Raw genomic sequence first — 16,045 nt, forward strand, 5'->3', positions numbered from 1 at the left:
AGGGGAGAATCTACCTTCTTGCCTTTCCGGCTTCTAGAGTTGCATTCCTTGCATTCATTGGTTCATTGGCCTCTTCCTGCATCTTCATAGCCACAGAGTAGTATATTCAGCTCTCTCTTTGCTTCTGTCATACTGTCTTGTCTTTTCCTCTGTTAATAAATCTTTTTCATCCTTCCTATAATAAGGGTACACACAATTACATTTAGGGCCCAACAAGATAGACCAGGATGGTCTCTGCATCTTAAAATCCTTAATCAAATCTGCAAAGTTGCTTTTGCTATAAAGGTAATATAATGATGTGAACAAATTTTGGGGCTATTATTCAACCTATCACAAAGCCCCTATGACATTCATGTTAATTTTTAAAATTAAGAATGTGGAATATGAAATTGAAACTCACTGATCTTTGGGTGTGCTTGCTCGAATATAGCTGAAATAGGTTGTGCTGTCTGATATATTTATGAGTATGGCTTTCGTTATGTTCAAAATCAAAATTGTAATTGAGGAAGACCATACATTTGAAGATTAGTAGATTCCATCAATACAGATTCCATGATGCAAAACGGCAGCCAGTGACATAACATTGTTGCATTTTCATATGTCTTGAAACACAAAAATGTGATCAGTTAATTTTTTAAATACACAGTGGCAGGGTGGAGCAGGGAGAGGGGAGAAGATGAAGTAGTACCACCACCACAGGAAAAATAAAGCAATGTTCACTTTTTCCAGTGCAAAAGTGAGTCTAATCTCCATTTTGGCATTAATATATGTGAGTTTCTGACTATGGAAGGAGAGAAAGGAAGAGCTTATATGGAATTCTGAGTCTATATTTAGCCACACCAGAGGGTGAAATGGGTCTTAAAATAATCATGCTTCCCCTGGAATGGATATGTGTAGTATTTACATATAATATATTGTGAGTTTTCACAGTCAGTGTTCAGTATATTGTTCTGCTCTTGCTATAAAATGCTTTTATTTTTAAATGTCCATAGAGTTTCATGGTTATTATGTTTATATATTTGAAGAATTGAGAGTTGTAGTTTTATTTCAGTACAAGCATGCTGCTAACTCTTCCTATTGTGAAGTTTGATTTTTATTTTTTACTGTTATTTTAATTATATGTATTTATGGGGTACAGTATGATAATTTGATACATGTATACAATGTATGATCAAAACAGGTGACATTTATTTTTACTTAAAGATTAAAATTGTTTTGGTTAATATGTAACAATTATATATATTTTATGAGATACAGTGTGCTACTTCGATGTGTACATTGTGTATTGATCAAATCAGGATAATGACTGTTTTCATTTCTTTATCATTACTTTGTAATTCAAAGGCCTCAAATTCCTCTCTTCTAGTTATTCATAAAACATATCGTAGGTTATTATGAACTATAGTCACTCTTATGGTATTTTCTGTACTATCACTACCGCAAGAGGTGGAAAACATTCATACTATACTTAGTAATTAAGTGATAGTGTTTCTACAACCACTTGGGATATTTGCCATCACCTTAAAATGAGTACATATAATTAACCATTTCCAGAGACTGCTGTACGTCATGGTGACTATATAGTTGATAACAGTACACTGTATACATGAAAATTTCTAAGAGAATAAACTTTAAGTGTTCTCACCACACACAAAAAATATAAGTATGTAGGTAATAGTTATGTTATGTTGATTTAGCCGTTTCACAATGTGTACATATATCAAAATATCATGTTATATACTATCTATACATAATTTATATATAATTTATTTCATAATAAAACAATAAAAATAGTCATTTTTTGTCATAAAACTTCTAAAATTTTTCATTTTAGGAATAATTCTTAAAAATAATGAGACTCTTATACAACATGGAATTAAGCCACAGGAAATTGTACAACTGGAACTCTCATCTACGAATCCAGATCTATATCCAATCAAAAGGATAGAGGGATTAAGCGATGTCTCTCAAATCATAACTGTCACCGTACACACTGGTGAGTTATTTGATGTCTTTCAGATAAACCATGTTAGTTTCCCTTTCTAACTGAACTTCCATTCAGTCTTGATTTTTATCCCCTTAGGCATTAATCAATACCAGGTGGTGGCTGTTGAGATTATAAAGTCTGATTTTCACAAGCCATTTCTTGGTGGATTTAGGCATAAAATAACAGGAACAGAATATCACAATGCTGGAACCCAAACTGTACCTAAAAAGATCCCCGCAAAAGTCACTGCATTTTCTAGGGACACCCAGGTAATGTTTTTTAATTTTCCATTTAGGTTTCTGAAACTATAGGGTCAACAATTGTTATATACTATATGACTGTCTCAAATTCTTCTCATTAATTATGTGACAATTAAGATACTGAAAGCAAAATTTACTGGAATATGTAGAAAAAATATTCTCTCTCTTGTGTGAATATAGTGAATACTTACTTAAATGTTTTATGTTTTTACTTTAGACAGTTTCTCAGAGAAAAAAGCTCCAACAAACTGCAAATACAACATCCACACAAATGTCTAAAATTGGTGTGTACGTATCAAATATGACTGATAAACTGTTAGAACCAGGGGAATATTTTTCAGCTGCAGAATACCATGCCCGAAGATTGAAGGCGGTAAGATAATTCCATTGTGAACAAATACTACAAATTAAATATATAAAGTCAATCGTTTGCTGTGTGTTTTCCTATGCTACACTAGCCTAAAAATCCACATGAGTATGGGTCATGTTTCATTGATAGTAAATACAGACCATATCTCCAATTTCCCTCCATACAAGCAACCAGAACCCTAAATGTTCCTAATACTTCCCTTGTCCTTAGGGAATCTCCAGTGCCTTTGGTCATTATTATCTTTCTCAGCATTTCTGTCCCTCGGCCTTAACCCTTCCTTTGTCCCTTCCTTTGTCGTAGTAGAACCGTGTAGGGAGCTTGCCAGACCATTTGAAACTCAGTACAACATGAGTGTTCACTAACAAGAGTTAGCCACTCCAACTCTTATCACTTATACAATTCATCTTTTTTTCACCTTTTTACTTTCAACCTATTTGATCTTTTATAGAGAGCATATAATAGTTGTATCTACCTCCTAGAGTTATTTTGAGAGAGAAACCTGGAATTCACAAAAGTCAAGTCTGTGGAGTCGTCATCCTGAGGAAGACAGCACACCAGCGTCACCACGGGGCTAGCTTTGCACTTGGCTTTATCAGTCCCAGTTATTCCAGCCTGATGAGTTTTTGTTTTTAATCTAAATTAATATTTACCCAGCAAGAGAAAAGATGGAATTATGAGATTTAGGGGAAAAGTGAAGTGTAGGTAGAATTTAAGCAAAGTAGTCTCTTGATTGTGCAGTAAGGCTGTGTGTAAGTGGGTCAACATCAAGGTCTGGATCGCAAGGTGGACCAAGGTCCTGTTCTCTTGGGGATGAAGTTAAGAGTTGGAGAATGTTATCTCTAAGGTTCTCTAAGTTCAGTACCCTTGTTGAAAATCAAGGCTGCTTCTCCCTATCAAAGTGATTCAGATCTTTTTAGATAACAATAAGATGCTTTGTTCTTACTGATCTAATTTCAAGCAATAAAGTTTCTTAGAGTTTATGATTTTAGAGCACAAACTTTGTCAGTGAGTAAGAAAATAGTTACTCAAAGAAAGGAATTGCTATGACATTTTATAGCTGCAGAGCATCCTTGAGAGAAATATTGTTTCCTGATAGCTTTGTGGCTGTCATGATCAGTGTCACTTATTACAGTGATGTGTTTTTTAGTTTCTCAGTCCAAACTAATTTTTACTTCATTATTGTACTGAGTTTCGATGGTGACTTCACTGAATCATAAGGAACCTGCACTCCTTGTATCTTCCCACTCCATTAAAATCTCACCATGCTTAGCATTTTACTGTATGGTGACAAAATTGTCGACACTTATCATCACGTCTACATTCTTTGTAGGACAAGAGGGAAGTCAGGGAGTATGTTCCATGTTTCCTCCTCCTGAAAGCCTTACCCAGTGACATCTGCTTCCATCTCATTGGCCTGAGCCACATCATGTGATGTCCCTCCCAAAGGAGTGGATGGTAAATGCGTTTGCTAAGTAGTATATTATTCCGCAAGAAAGCTGAGATTTTCTTAGTAGGAGGAAATAGAGGACATGGGATATTAGGTAGAGAAGTAGCCCTCTCCCTGCCACTTTCCAAATGCCAATAAAATGATATTAAAGGGAAAAAATTATAAATATATAAGGCAAAGAATAGATGAGAAAAGAGAAGGGTAAATGTCAGCTGACTTTAGAAGTTGTAAAGCAAATGGAGATGTGTAACTTGGCTTAGTGAAAATCTAAATGCCTGCCAAGAGGGAGGGCATCAAGACCCACACACGTCGGCCCCAGAGGATCTTGGAAGATGGGTTGGAGATTTTGTGGGAGGTCAAAGTGAGGAGTGAGCCATAAACTCAGGGAGCAGTTAAAAGGCTGTATGAGGGGGTCAATTTCCATTTAATTAAAGTTCTTTTATTCTTATTGATTCCTTTCCACTTAGGACATGTTCATTTTAATTTTTAAATAGGTTCTAGAGTTCAATGCTTAAAAGTTCTTGTTTTAGGCAAGATTATATTATGTGTGACTGATATATTTGTATTAATTTCTGCCTTCTCATCTTGTTAATTTATGAATCATTCTTGTTTATTCTTTCATTAACCTTTCCTTCTTTTTGTTGGCTTGATTAAGCTTTTTCATGCTTTTGTTTTTTCATAATTTAGACTAGGTAGTTTATAAGTTTATATGCATTTTCTACTAGTTACTCATAAAACATTTTAACACCTTTTTTTTTTTTTTTTAATGCCAAATGTGTGGTATATCTTCTCTGAACAGGAACCTTAATATGCATTTCTTTTCTTCCTTTCTTTTTCCTTCCTCCCCTATTCCTCCTATCCAGTGATGATTTTGAATCACAATGAAAGATAATTTACTATATAATTATAATTCTAGATTGTTATTTTACATATTTTGTTTGGTACATATATTTGTTTTTTGAGTAAAATATACTTATCTTCATAGATTTTTTAAAGTTTTTGTTCCCTGCTTTAATTTTCCTGCTTGATTTATTATTCTTGCTGGGACACATTCTCTAGTAATTTCTTCAGAGATTATGCATAGGAAGTGAATCGTCTTAAGTCCTCACTGAATGAACCTCATATGTGGATTTGAGTTTAAGTGGGTATAGAAGGTTAGATTCAAGTTTATTTTCAGAATTTTTTTCCTTTGTAACTTTAAAACTGTATTTGGCAATCAGATATTGATCTGATTCTCACTTCTTTGTTTCCTCTTTCTATGAGCTTTTAGAATTTTCACTTTATCCTTGGTATTTTGTAGTATTATCATGCTGCCTTTGAAACTTGGTAATGGACCCTTTCTGAGAGTTCATGTCTTGCTTTGGGAAATGTTCTTTTATTTTATTTTGAGTAATTTCTGTAATCAAATTTCTTCATTCTGTCTGGAACTCATATCAGACATGTCTTGGAATGACTGGATTTATCTTTCATGTTTCTGATTTTTTCTTCATCTTTCTAACTTTTGTGACCTTTCCTTCTGTATTCTAAAAGATTTTCTCACCTAAGTTTCTGCTTATTAATTCCTTCTCAGTCTCTACACATTCCGCAGATCAGATTATAACAAACCTCCAGTTCTCTGCCAGTATTCTTTAACTGAGCACATGACTATCCAGTTGAGATGACATTTCCTAACTCCCTTGAAAATCAGGGGGACCATGTAACTAAGGTCTAGCCAACGGGTGTGCAGGGCAGTGATGTGAAGCATTTCCAGGAATTGCTTGTAAAGTGCTTTGTTCCTTTCCCACTTTTTCCTGGCTGGAAGATGATCAGTGGATCAGCTGAGTGAAACATACAAGTAGAAAGCCATATGTTAATTGCAGCACAGGCTTCTACCAGCCCTAAACTGCTCGCCAGTTTCTGGATGGCCATATGAGAAAATTCCTGTTATTTAAACAAATCTTGCTTTGGTGTCTTTAGTAAGTTTTTAAAAGTTTAATGGCAACCAAACTGACACAAGTTTTATTGATTCTTTTTTTAAATTTCAAAAATAAAAGATTTTTCCACAGTCCTTTTTTGGGTTTTGTTTTTAAGCTTGATTGTTTTATTTTGATAGACTTTTACACTGAAAGTGTTAACTACCTCTAGTCTTGTTTTCTGTTTTATTGTACTTTAATAAAGTGGTTTTAAAACTTCAGCTTCCACATCCCCTGGGGTTGTGAATATACAGGATGCTGTGATCCAATCCTCTGGGCAAGGGTCTGGGGGCAGTGTGGGAAGGTGGGTTGCTTGCTGGCAATTTTCTAGACAATGCCCGTACTGCTGGTCTAGCCACTACTCTTTGAGAACTACTCTTCTACTAATTCTGTTTCAAGCAAGAATAAATTGTTCTGTTGGGTGAGAGGCCTTTTATTTTGTTGGCTCTTTTCAAATGCTTGGCTAGTCTTGGGTATGTACTCATAGAAGATTTGAGATTTTTAACTCATTTTGTCCTATCATCCCGAATGTGGAATATCTATAAAAACTTAAATATAGTATATAATATATTATATAGTTAGATAATAATAATATAATTATAGTACTCATAATGTATAATATTAATTAATATAATAAAATATAAGCTCTAGGTTATGATTTCTAACCTATTTTAAAATTCACCTTTGTTAATTTCACTGAAATATTCACAGAATTGGAAACTTGGGACCTAATTTGTTAATAGGCAATGTGCTAATAGCGTGTCACCACTTTCTGATCCCAGTGGGTTTATAGTATAAGGCTTGATTCTGGGACAGAGCTATTTTTCCAGATAGGGCATTCCTATATGTCCTCGTCTCACCAGTGTTTGGGGACACTAACCGATCTTGCCTAGGGACAAATATTTCTGTTGCTGTTTACCTAAATTGTTTTACGGGAGCCTGTTCCATTTGCATTTTTCAACTGGTACCTGGTTGGCTGCCCTTTGGCTCAGAGCATCTGCCAGTTTGGGGCGTGAAGCAATTCTAGGCCGCTTCTGTGTCTTCCGGCTTGCCTCTCCAGTGCATGACTAGGTTACAGATTCCTTCTTCATTATGTTCCATCTGTCTCTTTCCCTGAGGGGATTCTTCAAAGTTTCTATTCCATTGGGCTACCCATTCGGTATGATCCAGTGATTATTGATTTCTGCTTTACACACTTTGCTGTACTTATCAGACAATAGGAAGTGGGAAAAGTATGTGCCAGCATATGTTTTGTCCTCAATCTTGCTGCAAACTCCCCACATTTTATTTGAATTTTAATTCTTATTTATGTCTCTTTTATCTAACCCTTACTGGTTTCCACATATACCTGTATGTGTTTAGGAAATAGTTTTGTTTTAAATATGTGCCTTAGCTTATGGCAATTAAGATGAGCTAGAAATAACCAAAACTCCTAAAAATTGTATAGATTGAGGACGTGTGATGTAATGTGCCAGGGACTTGTGATGTAATGTACTGGACTTGAGCTAAACCCTTAAGCACTTTCTTTTTTTTTAATAACAGGATTGAACCCAGGAGCACATAACCACTAGGCCACATCCACAGCTCTTAAAAAAAAAAAAAAAAAAAGATCTTTTTTTTTTTTTTTTTTTGAGGCAGAGCCTCACTAAGTTGCTGAACCTGGCTTTGAATTTGCAATCCTCCTGCCTCAGCCTCCCAAGTCTTTGGGATTACAGGCATACTCCACCATGCCTGGCAAGCTAAGCACTTTCTGTGTGTACTGTTATCACTGTTTCACAGATAAGAGTCCTAAAGTACTGAAAGAGCAAGCAACTTGCCCCAAATCAAACTACTACTAAGTAGCAGAGAGGAGATTCAATGCTACTCAGCATTGTACTAACAGCCTTCTATGAAGGTGTTTTTGCTAGATTTCAAGATGAATAGCAGAGACATGTATTATCTGTGGCTTCTATGTCCATATATGTAAGAACATCTGACACAGCTAAAATCAGACTCAGCACTGTTTTACTGTTGAATTGATATTGAAATAATTGTTGCCCTTATTGTCTGATCAAAAAGTTGATGGTATATACTTTATTTCCTTTTAATTTAAATATAGGTGATAGTAATACAGACTCGCTACAGGCAATGGCATGCTAAAGTCTTTGTAGAGAAACTAAAAAGACAGAAACGGTTGAGGTTGGAGTGGGAAGCACAGGAGGAACTAAGGAAAATTAAAGAAAAAGAAGAATGGATGCGAAAGGACTATGACCGGAGGCATAATCCTAAAACAGACGAAGACTTTGAGCTTCTTTATAATGCTCTAGACCGTAAGTTTGACACAGGTTTTGAATAAAATATTAACTAACAAACTTTTCATTAACAGGAAAAATAGTTTTGCTGAAGACAAAAGAAAGACTATTATTTTGGGGAGAAGTCTTGGGAATCTGAGCTGAAGTTAGAGAGATGAATACTATCTTGCATTTGGCACAGAAATTAAACCTGAAACAACATTGAAAACACTTGTATGTCAAAAATAAATGTGCATATTGTTGTGTGAATTATGCAGTTTAGGTATATTGTGTCATGTGATCCTCGTTCACCTGAGAGAGGGAAAGCACTGTCTGATGCTTTGGGCAGTTTGTGAACTCAGAGTTGAGGTGTTTAAATCCCTCAATCCAGCATCCCCTGACTGTGCTCTTTAGAGAAGGTGCTCAACAATACCTTTTTAATCCCCCCAATAATAATAACAGTGAATGATTTATATCCTGTTTCTCCTACACTACTTGTTTTAGTCGCTGATATAGAAAGAGCGTCGGTTACTTGGAACAGGTGAGCAGACACACCACATTTCCCAAAGGCCCATCTTCCAATTTCAGGATGAGAGTCAGCTCCTCAAGGGTCTTGTGACTGACACTATGCCTTAGATATACTATTGTCATCTCATGATCCTCACTGTACCCTTTTCATTTATTTCACCACAATTCATAAGAACACATCTTGGTTTAATATTGATTGATTGGTTGATACTTTTTAGTTATTTATAGCACTAGAGGATACATTTTGACATAATCACAAAAGCATGGAATATAATATGCTCTAATTCAGTCCCCACCACTTCCCACCTCCTCCCTCCATTCTCTCTCCTCTCTTTACTCTACTGATCTTTCAGCAATTTATTTATTTATTTATTTTTTAAATTAGTGTCTTGTATATATACTTGATGCGGGGGTTCACTGTGCTATATTCATGTATGTCCATAGGAAAGCTCAATCAGATTTTCACTGTTCTTCCTTTACCCATCCCTCCTTCATCCCCTTCAGTCCCCTTGGTCTAGTCTGCTGATCTTTCCTCTATTTTGATGAAATTCCCTCTCCTTTTTTCCCCTTTGTCTCTCCCCTTGCCCTTATTTTAGATTAACATCCACATATCAGAGAGAACATTCAACCTTTAGTTTTTTAGGATTGGATTATTTCACTTAGCATGATATTCTCCAGTTTCATCCACTTATTGGCAAATGCCATAATTTCATTCTTTATGACTGAGTAGTATTCCATTGTATGTGTGTGTGTGTGTGTGTGTGTGTGTGTGTGTGTGTGTGTGTATGCACCTCTGTGTAGAGTTTTAAAACTTTTAAAGTAGCCTTAGTTGGGCACAATGCAAATGCCTGTAATCTCTGCTAGTCAGGACACTGAGGCAGGAAATCACAGGTTCTAGACCAACTTGGGAAATTGAGCAAGATCCTGTCTCAAAAATAAAAAAGGAATAGGGGTTTAGCTTGGGGGTAAAGCACCCTGGGCTCAATCCCCAGTACCCCCCGCCACACAAAACAAAACAAAAGCAATAAAAAATAACCTATAGTATTTTTTTTTTAGTTGAACAGAGTGTTTTTATTCAATGAAATAAGACTTTGACTTCTCTATGATTATTGATAACATTTATTTTAACTGATTTTTTTCCCATAACTTTACTTCCTTACATATTTTTTTTTTTTTTTTAACCAGGGATTGAACCCAGGGACACTTGACCTCTGAGTCACATCCCCAGTCATTTTTATTTTTAGACAGGGTCTCACTGAGTTGCTTAGGGCTTCATTAAGTTGTTGAGGCTGGCACTGAACTTGAGATCCTTCTGCCTCAGCCTCCTGGGCTGCTGGGATTACAGGAGTGTGCCACTGTGCCCTGTCCCCTAATATGCTGTTTTTGTTTATGTGAGAGTTCAATTGCTCAGGTCATGTTTTCAAATTGTGTACAGTTTTAGGTGTCATATTTTGGGTGTATTTAAATAGCTGTGAGACGTACCCTACTTAATGGAAATAAAATGAGTAAACACGTGGCCTAACAAACACTTATCTCTTTGGTAACGCAAAAATCGAGTGACTGTGAGAGTGTTTACAACTTGGGGTAACAGTGTTTGAGGTAACTTTAAGCCTTCTTAAACTCTACATCTGTTTCCCCCTTTATTCTAATCATTAATTTCTAGGAATACTGTTTATTTTATTTTTAACCTTCATTTCTATTTCATTTTCTCTGTGAGATGATAACAGTGGTTAATTTGAGTGTCAGTATTGGAGGACAATTATACAGCTAGCCTCATGTTAGAGCAGAACTCTGTGAAAATAATGTTCTAAATTCATACATGAATTAACTAAAGGGTATCTTGATTATTTTTGTTTGGCTAATGGACAACTCCAGAAAAATACTAAAAAACATGTTGAATGAAGTTTTGCTTTTTCTAATAATTATTAGTGTTAACTAGAACACGTTACTCATTTCTAAGCCTTAGTTCCTTCATCCTATAAAAAGGACTCCATAGTTTCTGGCACATCCATTGCAGAGGGCTTAGTAAAGTGAAAAACACAAAACATTATATGTATGAAAGTGCTTAAATGAAAGCACTTAAAAAGTGCCAGGGTGTGTGTGTGAGTGTGTGTGTGTGTGTGTGTGTGTGTGTGTATAAACTTAAATATGAAACTAGAATACATACCTGTCACACAAATCTGCACATGACTTATATGGAGAAAAACAAAAATGAAACAAGAGTTTTTATATAAAAGACATAACCTCAGTTTCCTTCAATTCTAAAATTATAAATTTAAACACTTGGAATAATAAGTTAAATTTTGTTTCACAAGCTCTTTTATTATAGTTTTCTTCATTCCATATTCCTACCTCTAGTCCTTGAAATTGCTGCCCTCTTGTGGTGCATAGTGACAGTTATATGGATCAAACTATTATTCATAATAGGAAACCACCTTTCCTCAAGACAAGCTGCCTTCCCCTAATAAAAACAAAATGATGTCAACTTAAGGAAATAAATGTAACTGAGATGTGTTGAAACAAGACTGTTTCTAGCCAACATTTAATTTATATTGTCTTTTTTTTTTTTTTCTTATAGCAATATGTTGAGGGTAACTTCTTTCAATAATTAGAATTGTCGTAAGGGACAATAGAGGAAGAAAACAGGTGCTACAATACCACCTAGGTGTCCCATGTTTCAGTAAGAGCCTGAAATAATTGGGGTTGATTTTTTAAAAATTTTTATGTAAGTTAAAATATTTATGAAGAATAATTTGTATCTGGCTTTTGAAATTCAGTACTATATCATGAGATTTTTTCCTTGTTATTGTGTGAGTTTTTCATTCTCATTTCCATACAGTATGCCATTGCATGAATGCACCACCGTTTTTATATTAATTTTACTGTGCATTTGTCTTCCCACCCCAATTTTGGCCAATACAAGTAGTGGTGCACAAACATCTTTAGGTGAAGGTATGTGTACATTTCTCTTGTGGATTTCTCTTGTGGATGTGGATTTCTAAGAGTAGACTTTCTCATTCATAGGACTGGCATATATTCAGCTTTCGTGGATCCTGCTAGATAATTTTACAGAGATTGTACCAGTTCATAGTCCTACAGGAGATTATGAACGTTTTAATTGCTTCGTTATCCACTCCAACATTAATCCCTCTTCCTCATCGTGTCCCTCCTGGAGGGTGTGAAGTACTATCACCCTGCCTCATTTTTTTATGGAGGGTTCAGTAGGTGAAATCAGGATATTAGAGTCAGTGTGAGGCAAACTCTCCCTCATAAATAATTTACAAAGGAAATTATATGGGAACTATTCATGGTCCTATGGACCATTCAGCAGGATCAAAGATCTAAAAAGGGATAGGGGGAGAATTTGAAGAGGTTAATAAAGTGGTTCTTTGGAGGAAGCAATTGCTATGTGTGGGGTGAGGGCAGAGGACTACATGCCAAGTGAGAGGAGCTTTGGAATATGTTCCCTTTGTTTGAGGAATACAAAGGACTGGTGCCTAACCCTTGCCTAGAAGGGTAGACTGGAGTCTTTCTCTCACCTAGGAAGCTGGAGGTCTATAAGAGAGCTGGAGAGTGTTGCTGCATTGAGATGTACGCACTCCCAGGATTTTTTTTAATAGAGACATGTGTTTGTCAAAGAGGACTACACAGTAGAGACAGTGAGTGAGTAACAAGGTGATCTGAAGTCCTCTTGGGTCCACAGTTTAATTTTTAAATGCTTTGATTTTTAATATCCAATTGTTCCCAAAGTATTTGTTGAAAATACTGTCTTTTCTCCACTGAATCACCTTTGTATCTTCATCAAAATCTTGGTCCATTTGGTCTGCAGTAATAAAGTACTCTATGTTGGGTAGCTTGTCAACAACAGAAAGCCAGTGCTTAAAGTTTGCTGTCTGGTGAGGGCCCTTTTCTTGGTTCATACATGGTGGCTTCTCACCGTGTTTCACTGTGGTAGAGGGCCTGTGCTTGGGCCTGTTAGGATAGGTCTCTAATCCCAATAACGAGGGTTTCACCATCAGGACCTGATCACCTCCCAAAAGATCCCCCTCATAATATCATTGCCTTGGGGGTAAGGAGTTCGACATGTGATTTTTTTTCTTGCGGAGGACACAAACATTTAGACCATAGCAGTCAAAACTCAGTTGACTGTATTTGTATGGATCTATTTCTTGACTCTGTTCTGGTGTGTACGTGTGTATACGTGTGCACTCATGCATGTACCTCGATTCTGTATCTTATAGTTAATCTTGAACAATGTAAGTCTTCACATTTTGTTTTTCTTTAGGCTTCTAGTTCTTTTGCCTTTCCGTTTCCACTTCCATTTTACTCAGCTTTTGACATTTTCAAAAAATCTTGCTGGGACTTTGAATAGAATTGTGTTGAATACATAGATAAAACTGGAGAGAACTGACATCTTAAAAATATTGAGTCTCCAGCCTATGAACATGGTACATTTTTTCATTGCTTTAATCTTCATTGACTTCTTCACCAGAGCTTCACATTTTCAACATACAGATCTTGCACATATTTTGTTAAATTCACACCTAAGTGTTTCAATTTTTGGTGCTGTCTTAAATGGCAGCCTTTTGTACATTTGTGGTATAGGGAACACAGCTGACCTCCATATGTTGATCTTGTATCCTCAGACTTGGCTACATTCACATTTTAATTCTAGGAGTTAATTTGGAATCTTTGGTATTTCCTATATAGGCAATTAGGAATTATGTTATCTGTGAATAAAGACAAATATGTGTGCTTTTTTTTTTTTTTTAAAGCTTCCATTATTCAGCTAGCTAGGACTTTCAATATGATGTTGAATAAGAATGATAAGAAAGCATATCTTTACTTTATTAAAAACTAGAATTTTCAAGTTTACCTATTTATTTTCGCATAAATGGAAATTAAACTGTTTTAATACTATTTGATTTCAGACATAATTTTCCCAATGAATTGCTGTTTCCATCTTTGTGGGAAATTGGTTGTCTACCTATTTGTGAGTCTACTTCTAAATTCTCTATCCTGTTCCATTAATCTATTCATCTATCTTTACACCAATACCATACTGTCTTGATTACTGTAGCTTTATGAATCTTGAAATTCAGAAATTTTAGTCCCTTGAGTTTTTTCTTTTTGAAGTAGTTTTGACTATTCTAAGCCTATTATATTCCAAGTAAATTTTAGAATCAGTTTGTAAATTTTACTAGAAAGCCTGTTGGGAGTTTGTAAGGGAATGAGATGAATCCATGTTCAAGTTAGGAAATATCTACTTCCTATCAATATTGAATCTTCCAAGCTGATTTTAGGGTGAAAACATTCAGTCTTTCACCACTGTCACTTTAAAACAGATATTCACTGATGTCCTTTGTCAGACTGAGGAAGTTACCTTCTGAGAGTGCTTTAGAGGAATGGGTGATGCATTTTTGTCAAATGTTTTTTCTTTGTCTATTGAGATGTTCATATAGTAGTTTTTCTTTTTCAGATAGGGCTATGCTGAATCACTTTGATTGATTTTCAAATGTTAAAACAACACTATATTCCTAGGATATAAACTCCACTTACTTATGATGTATTATCCTTATATATTGTCAAGTTTGACTTGCTTAGGGTTTTGTTTAGAATTTTTGCCTCTAGATTCACAAGGGATATTGGTCTGTAGGTTTTTTTTTTTTTTTTTTTTTTCCTTCATTTTAGGTTATTGTTGGCTTTCCTATAAGGAGAATGCTGTACCCTTCAATTTTCTTACAGTGAAAAGTCAGTGAAGTCATGTTGGCCTGGAGTTTTCTTTGTGGAAACAATTTGAATTGTACATTTAGTTTCTTGAAAGACATAGTGCTATCATATTATGTATCTTCTTTGTTTGAGCTTTGTTAGTTTGTCTTTCAAGGAATTTTAAAATTTTATCTAAGTTGTTGAATTCATTACCATGAAAATATTAACATTATTTCATATTATCCTTTCAATATCTGTAACATGTAGGATCTGTAGTAATGTCATTTAAACCCCCAATATTGTTAATTTTGACTTTTCTCTTTTTTCTGATCAAATCTGGCTAATGATTTATTGTTTTTATTACTATTATATTTATTTTTCTCTTTTATGTTGTCTTTCATTATTGTTTATTATTACCCTTATTATTATTATTTTCTTTATTCTGTTTCCTTTTGTTTCAATTTACTCTTCTTTTTCTAGGCATCTGGTGAAAGCTTGAGACCTCTCTTCTTTCCTAATATAGGTATTTGGCACTAAAAAATTTACCCTACTACTGTGCCACCTGCATTCACAAATTTCAATATTTTGAGTTTTAATTTTTTCTCATTTCAAAATGTTGTTTGATTACCCTTCGATTCTTCTTTGATTCATGGATTATGTAGAAATAAGTTATCTAATTTCAGATGTCTTCCTGTTACTGATTTCTAACTTCGTTGTGAAGAGACAATATAATAGAGTTCTTTTAAATTTTTTGAAGACTTGTTATGGCAATCAGAATAAAGGTTATAGTAGAGAATATTTGTCTGTATTTGTGAAGAGTTTGTGTTTGATTATAATTATATAACTTTATACAAAAATAAAAATAATAAATGATAAATGTCAGGTTAGGTTGGTAGCTGTGTTATAATCTTCTATATACTTACTAATTTCTCCTTTATTTGTTTATAAATTATTAAGAGGAGTATTAACATTTCAGGCTATAATAGTGGATTTTTCTATTTTTCTTTGCAGTTCCATCAGATTTCATTTAATTTACTTTGAATCTCTCTTGTTAGATGCATAAACATTTAGGATTGCTATAGCCTCTTGATGAATTGAGTCTTTTAATATTATGAAATAACTTTCCTTATTGCTTTTCATAATTTTTGCTGTAAAATCTACTTAGCCTAGTATTAATACACAGTCTAGAGCTTTCTTAGATTACTGTTAGCATTTTTAAATTTTGTTATTTTTAACCTCTTCTTTATATTTAAGATGTGTTTATTATAGGCAACGTATGCTTAGTTCTTATTGTATTTATTTATTTTTTGTGGTACTGGGGATAGAACTCAGGGCCTTGTGCTTGTGAGGCAAGCACTCTACCAGCTGAGCTATCTCCCCAGCCCAGTTCTTATTTTTTAAGTCCAATAAGACGATCTCTGCTTTTTAATTGAGATATTTAGACAGTTTACATTTAATGTGACTATTGATATCATTAAGTGTCAATATGTTATTTTGTTATTTGCTTTATGCTTCTCCCTCA

At 34.7% G+C, this 16,045-nt stretch overlaps 1 protein-coding gene across 2 annotated transcripts in view; it reads left to right on the forward strand.

Moving 5' to 3' along the window:
• The window catches only part of IQUB (IQ motif and ubiquitin domain containing), a 208,667-nt gene that overhangs the window by 35,728 nt on the left and 156,894 nt on the right, over window positions 1-16,045 (forward strand). For both annotated transcript variants that reach the window (XM_079149847.1, XM_079149846.1), the window contains exons 4-7: window positions 1,835-1,996; window positions 2,084-2,256; window positions 2,465-2,620; window positions 8,115-8,325. In XM_079149847.1, coding sequence (XP_079005973.1) covers window positions 1,835-1,996; window positions 2,084-2,256; window positions 2,465-2,620; window positions 8,115-8,325 — 702 coding nt within the window. The remainder of the gene's footprint in view (window positions 1-1,834; window positions 1,997-2,083; window positions 2,257-2,464; window positions 2,621-8,114; window positions 8,326-16,045) is intronic.

The sequence above is a fragment of the Sciurus vulgaris genome (assembly GCF_902686455.1).
Source record: "Sciurus vulgaris genome assembly, chromosome: 8".
NCBI lineage: Eukaryota > Metazoa > Chordata > Mammalia > Rodentia > Sciuridae > Sciurus > Sciurus vulgaris.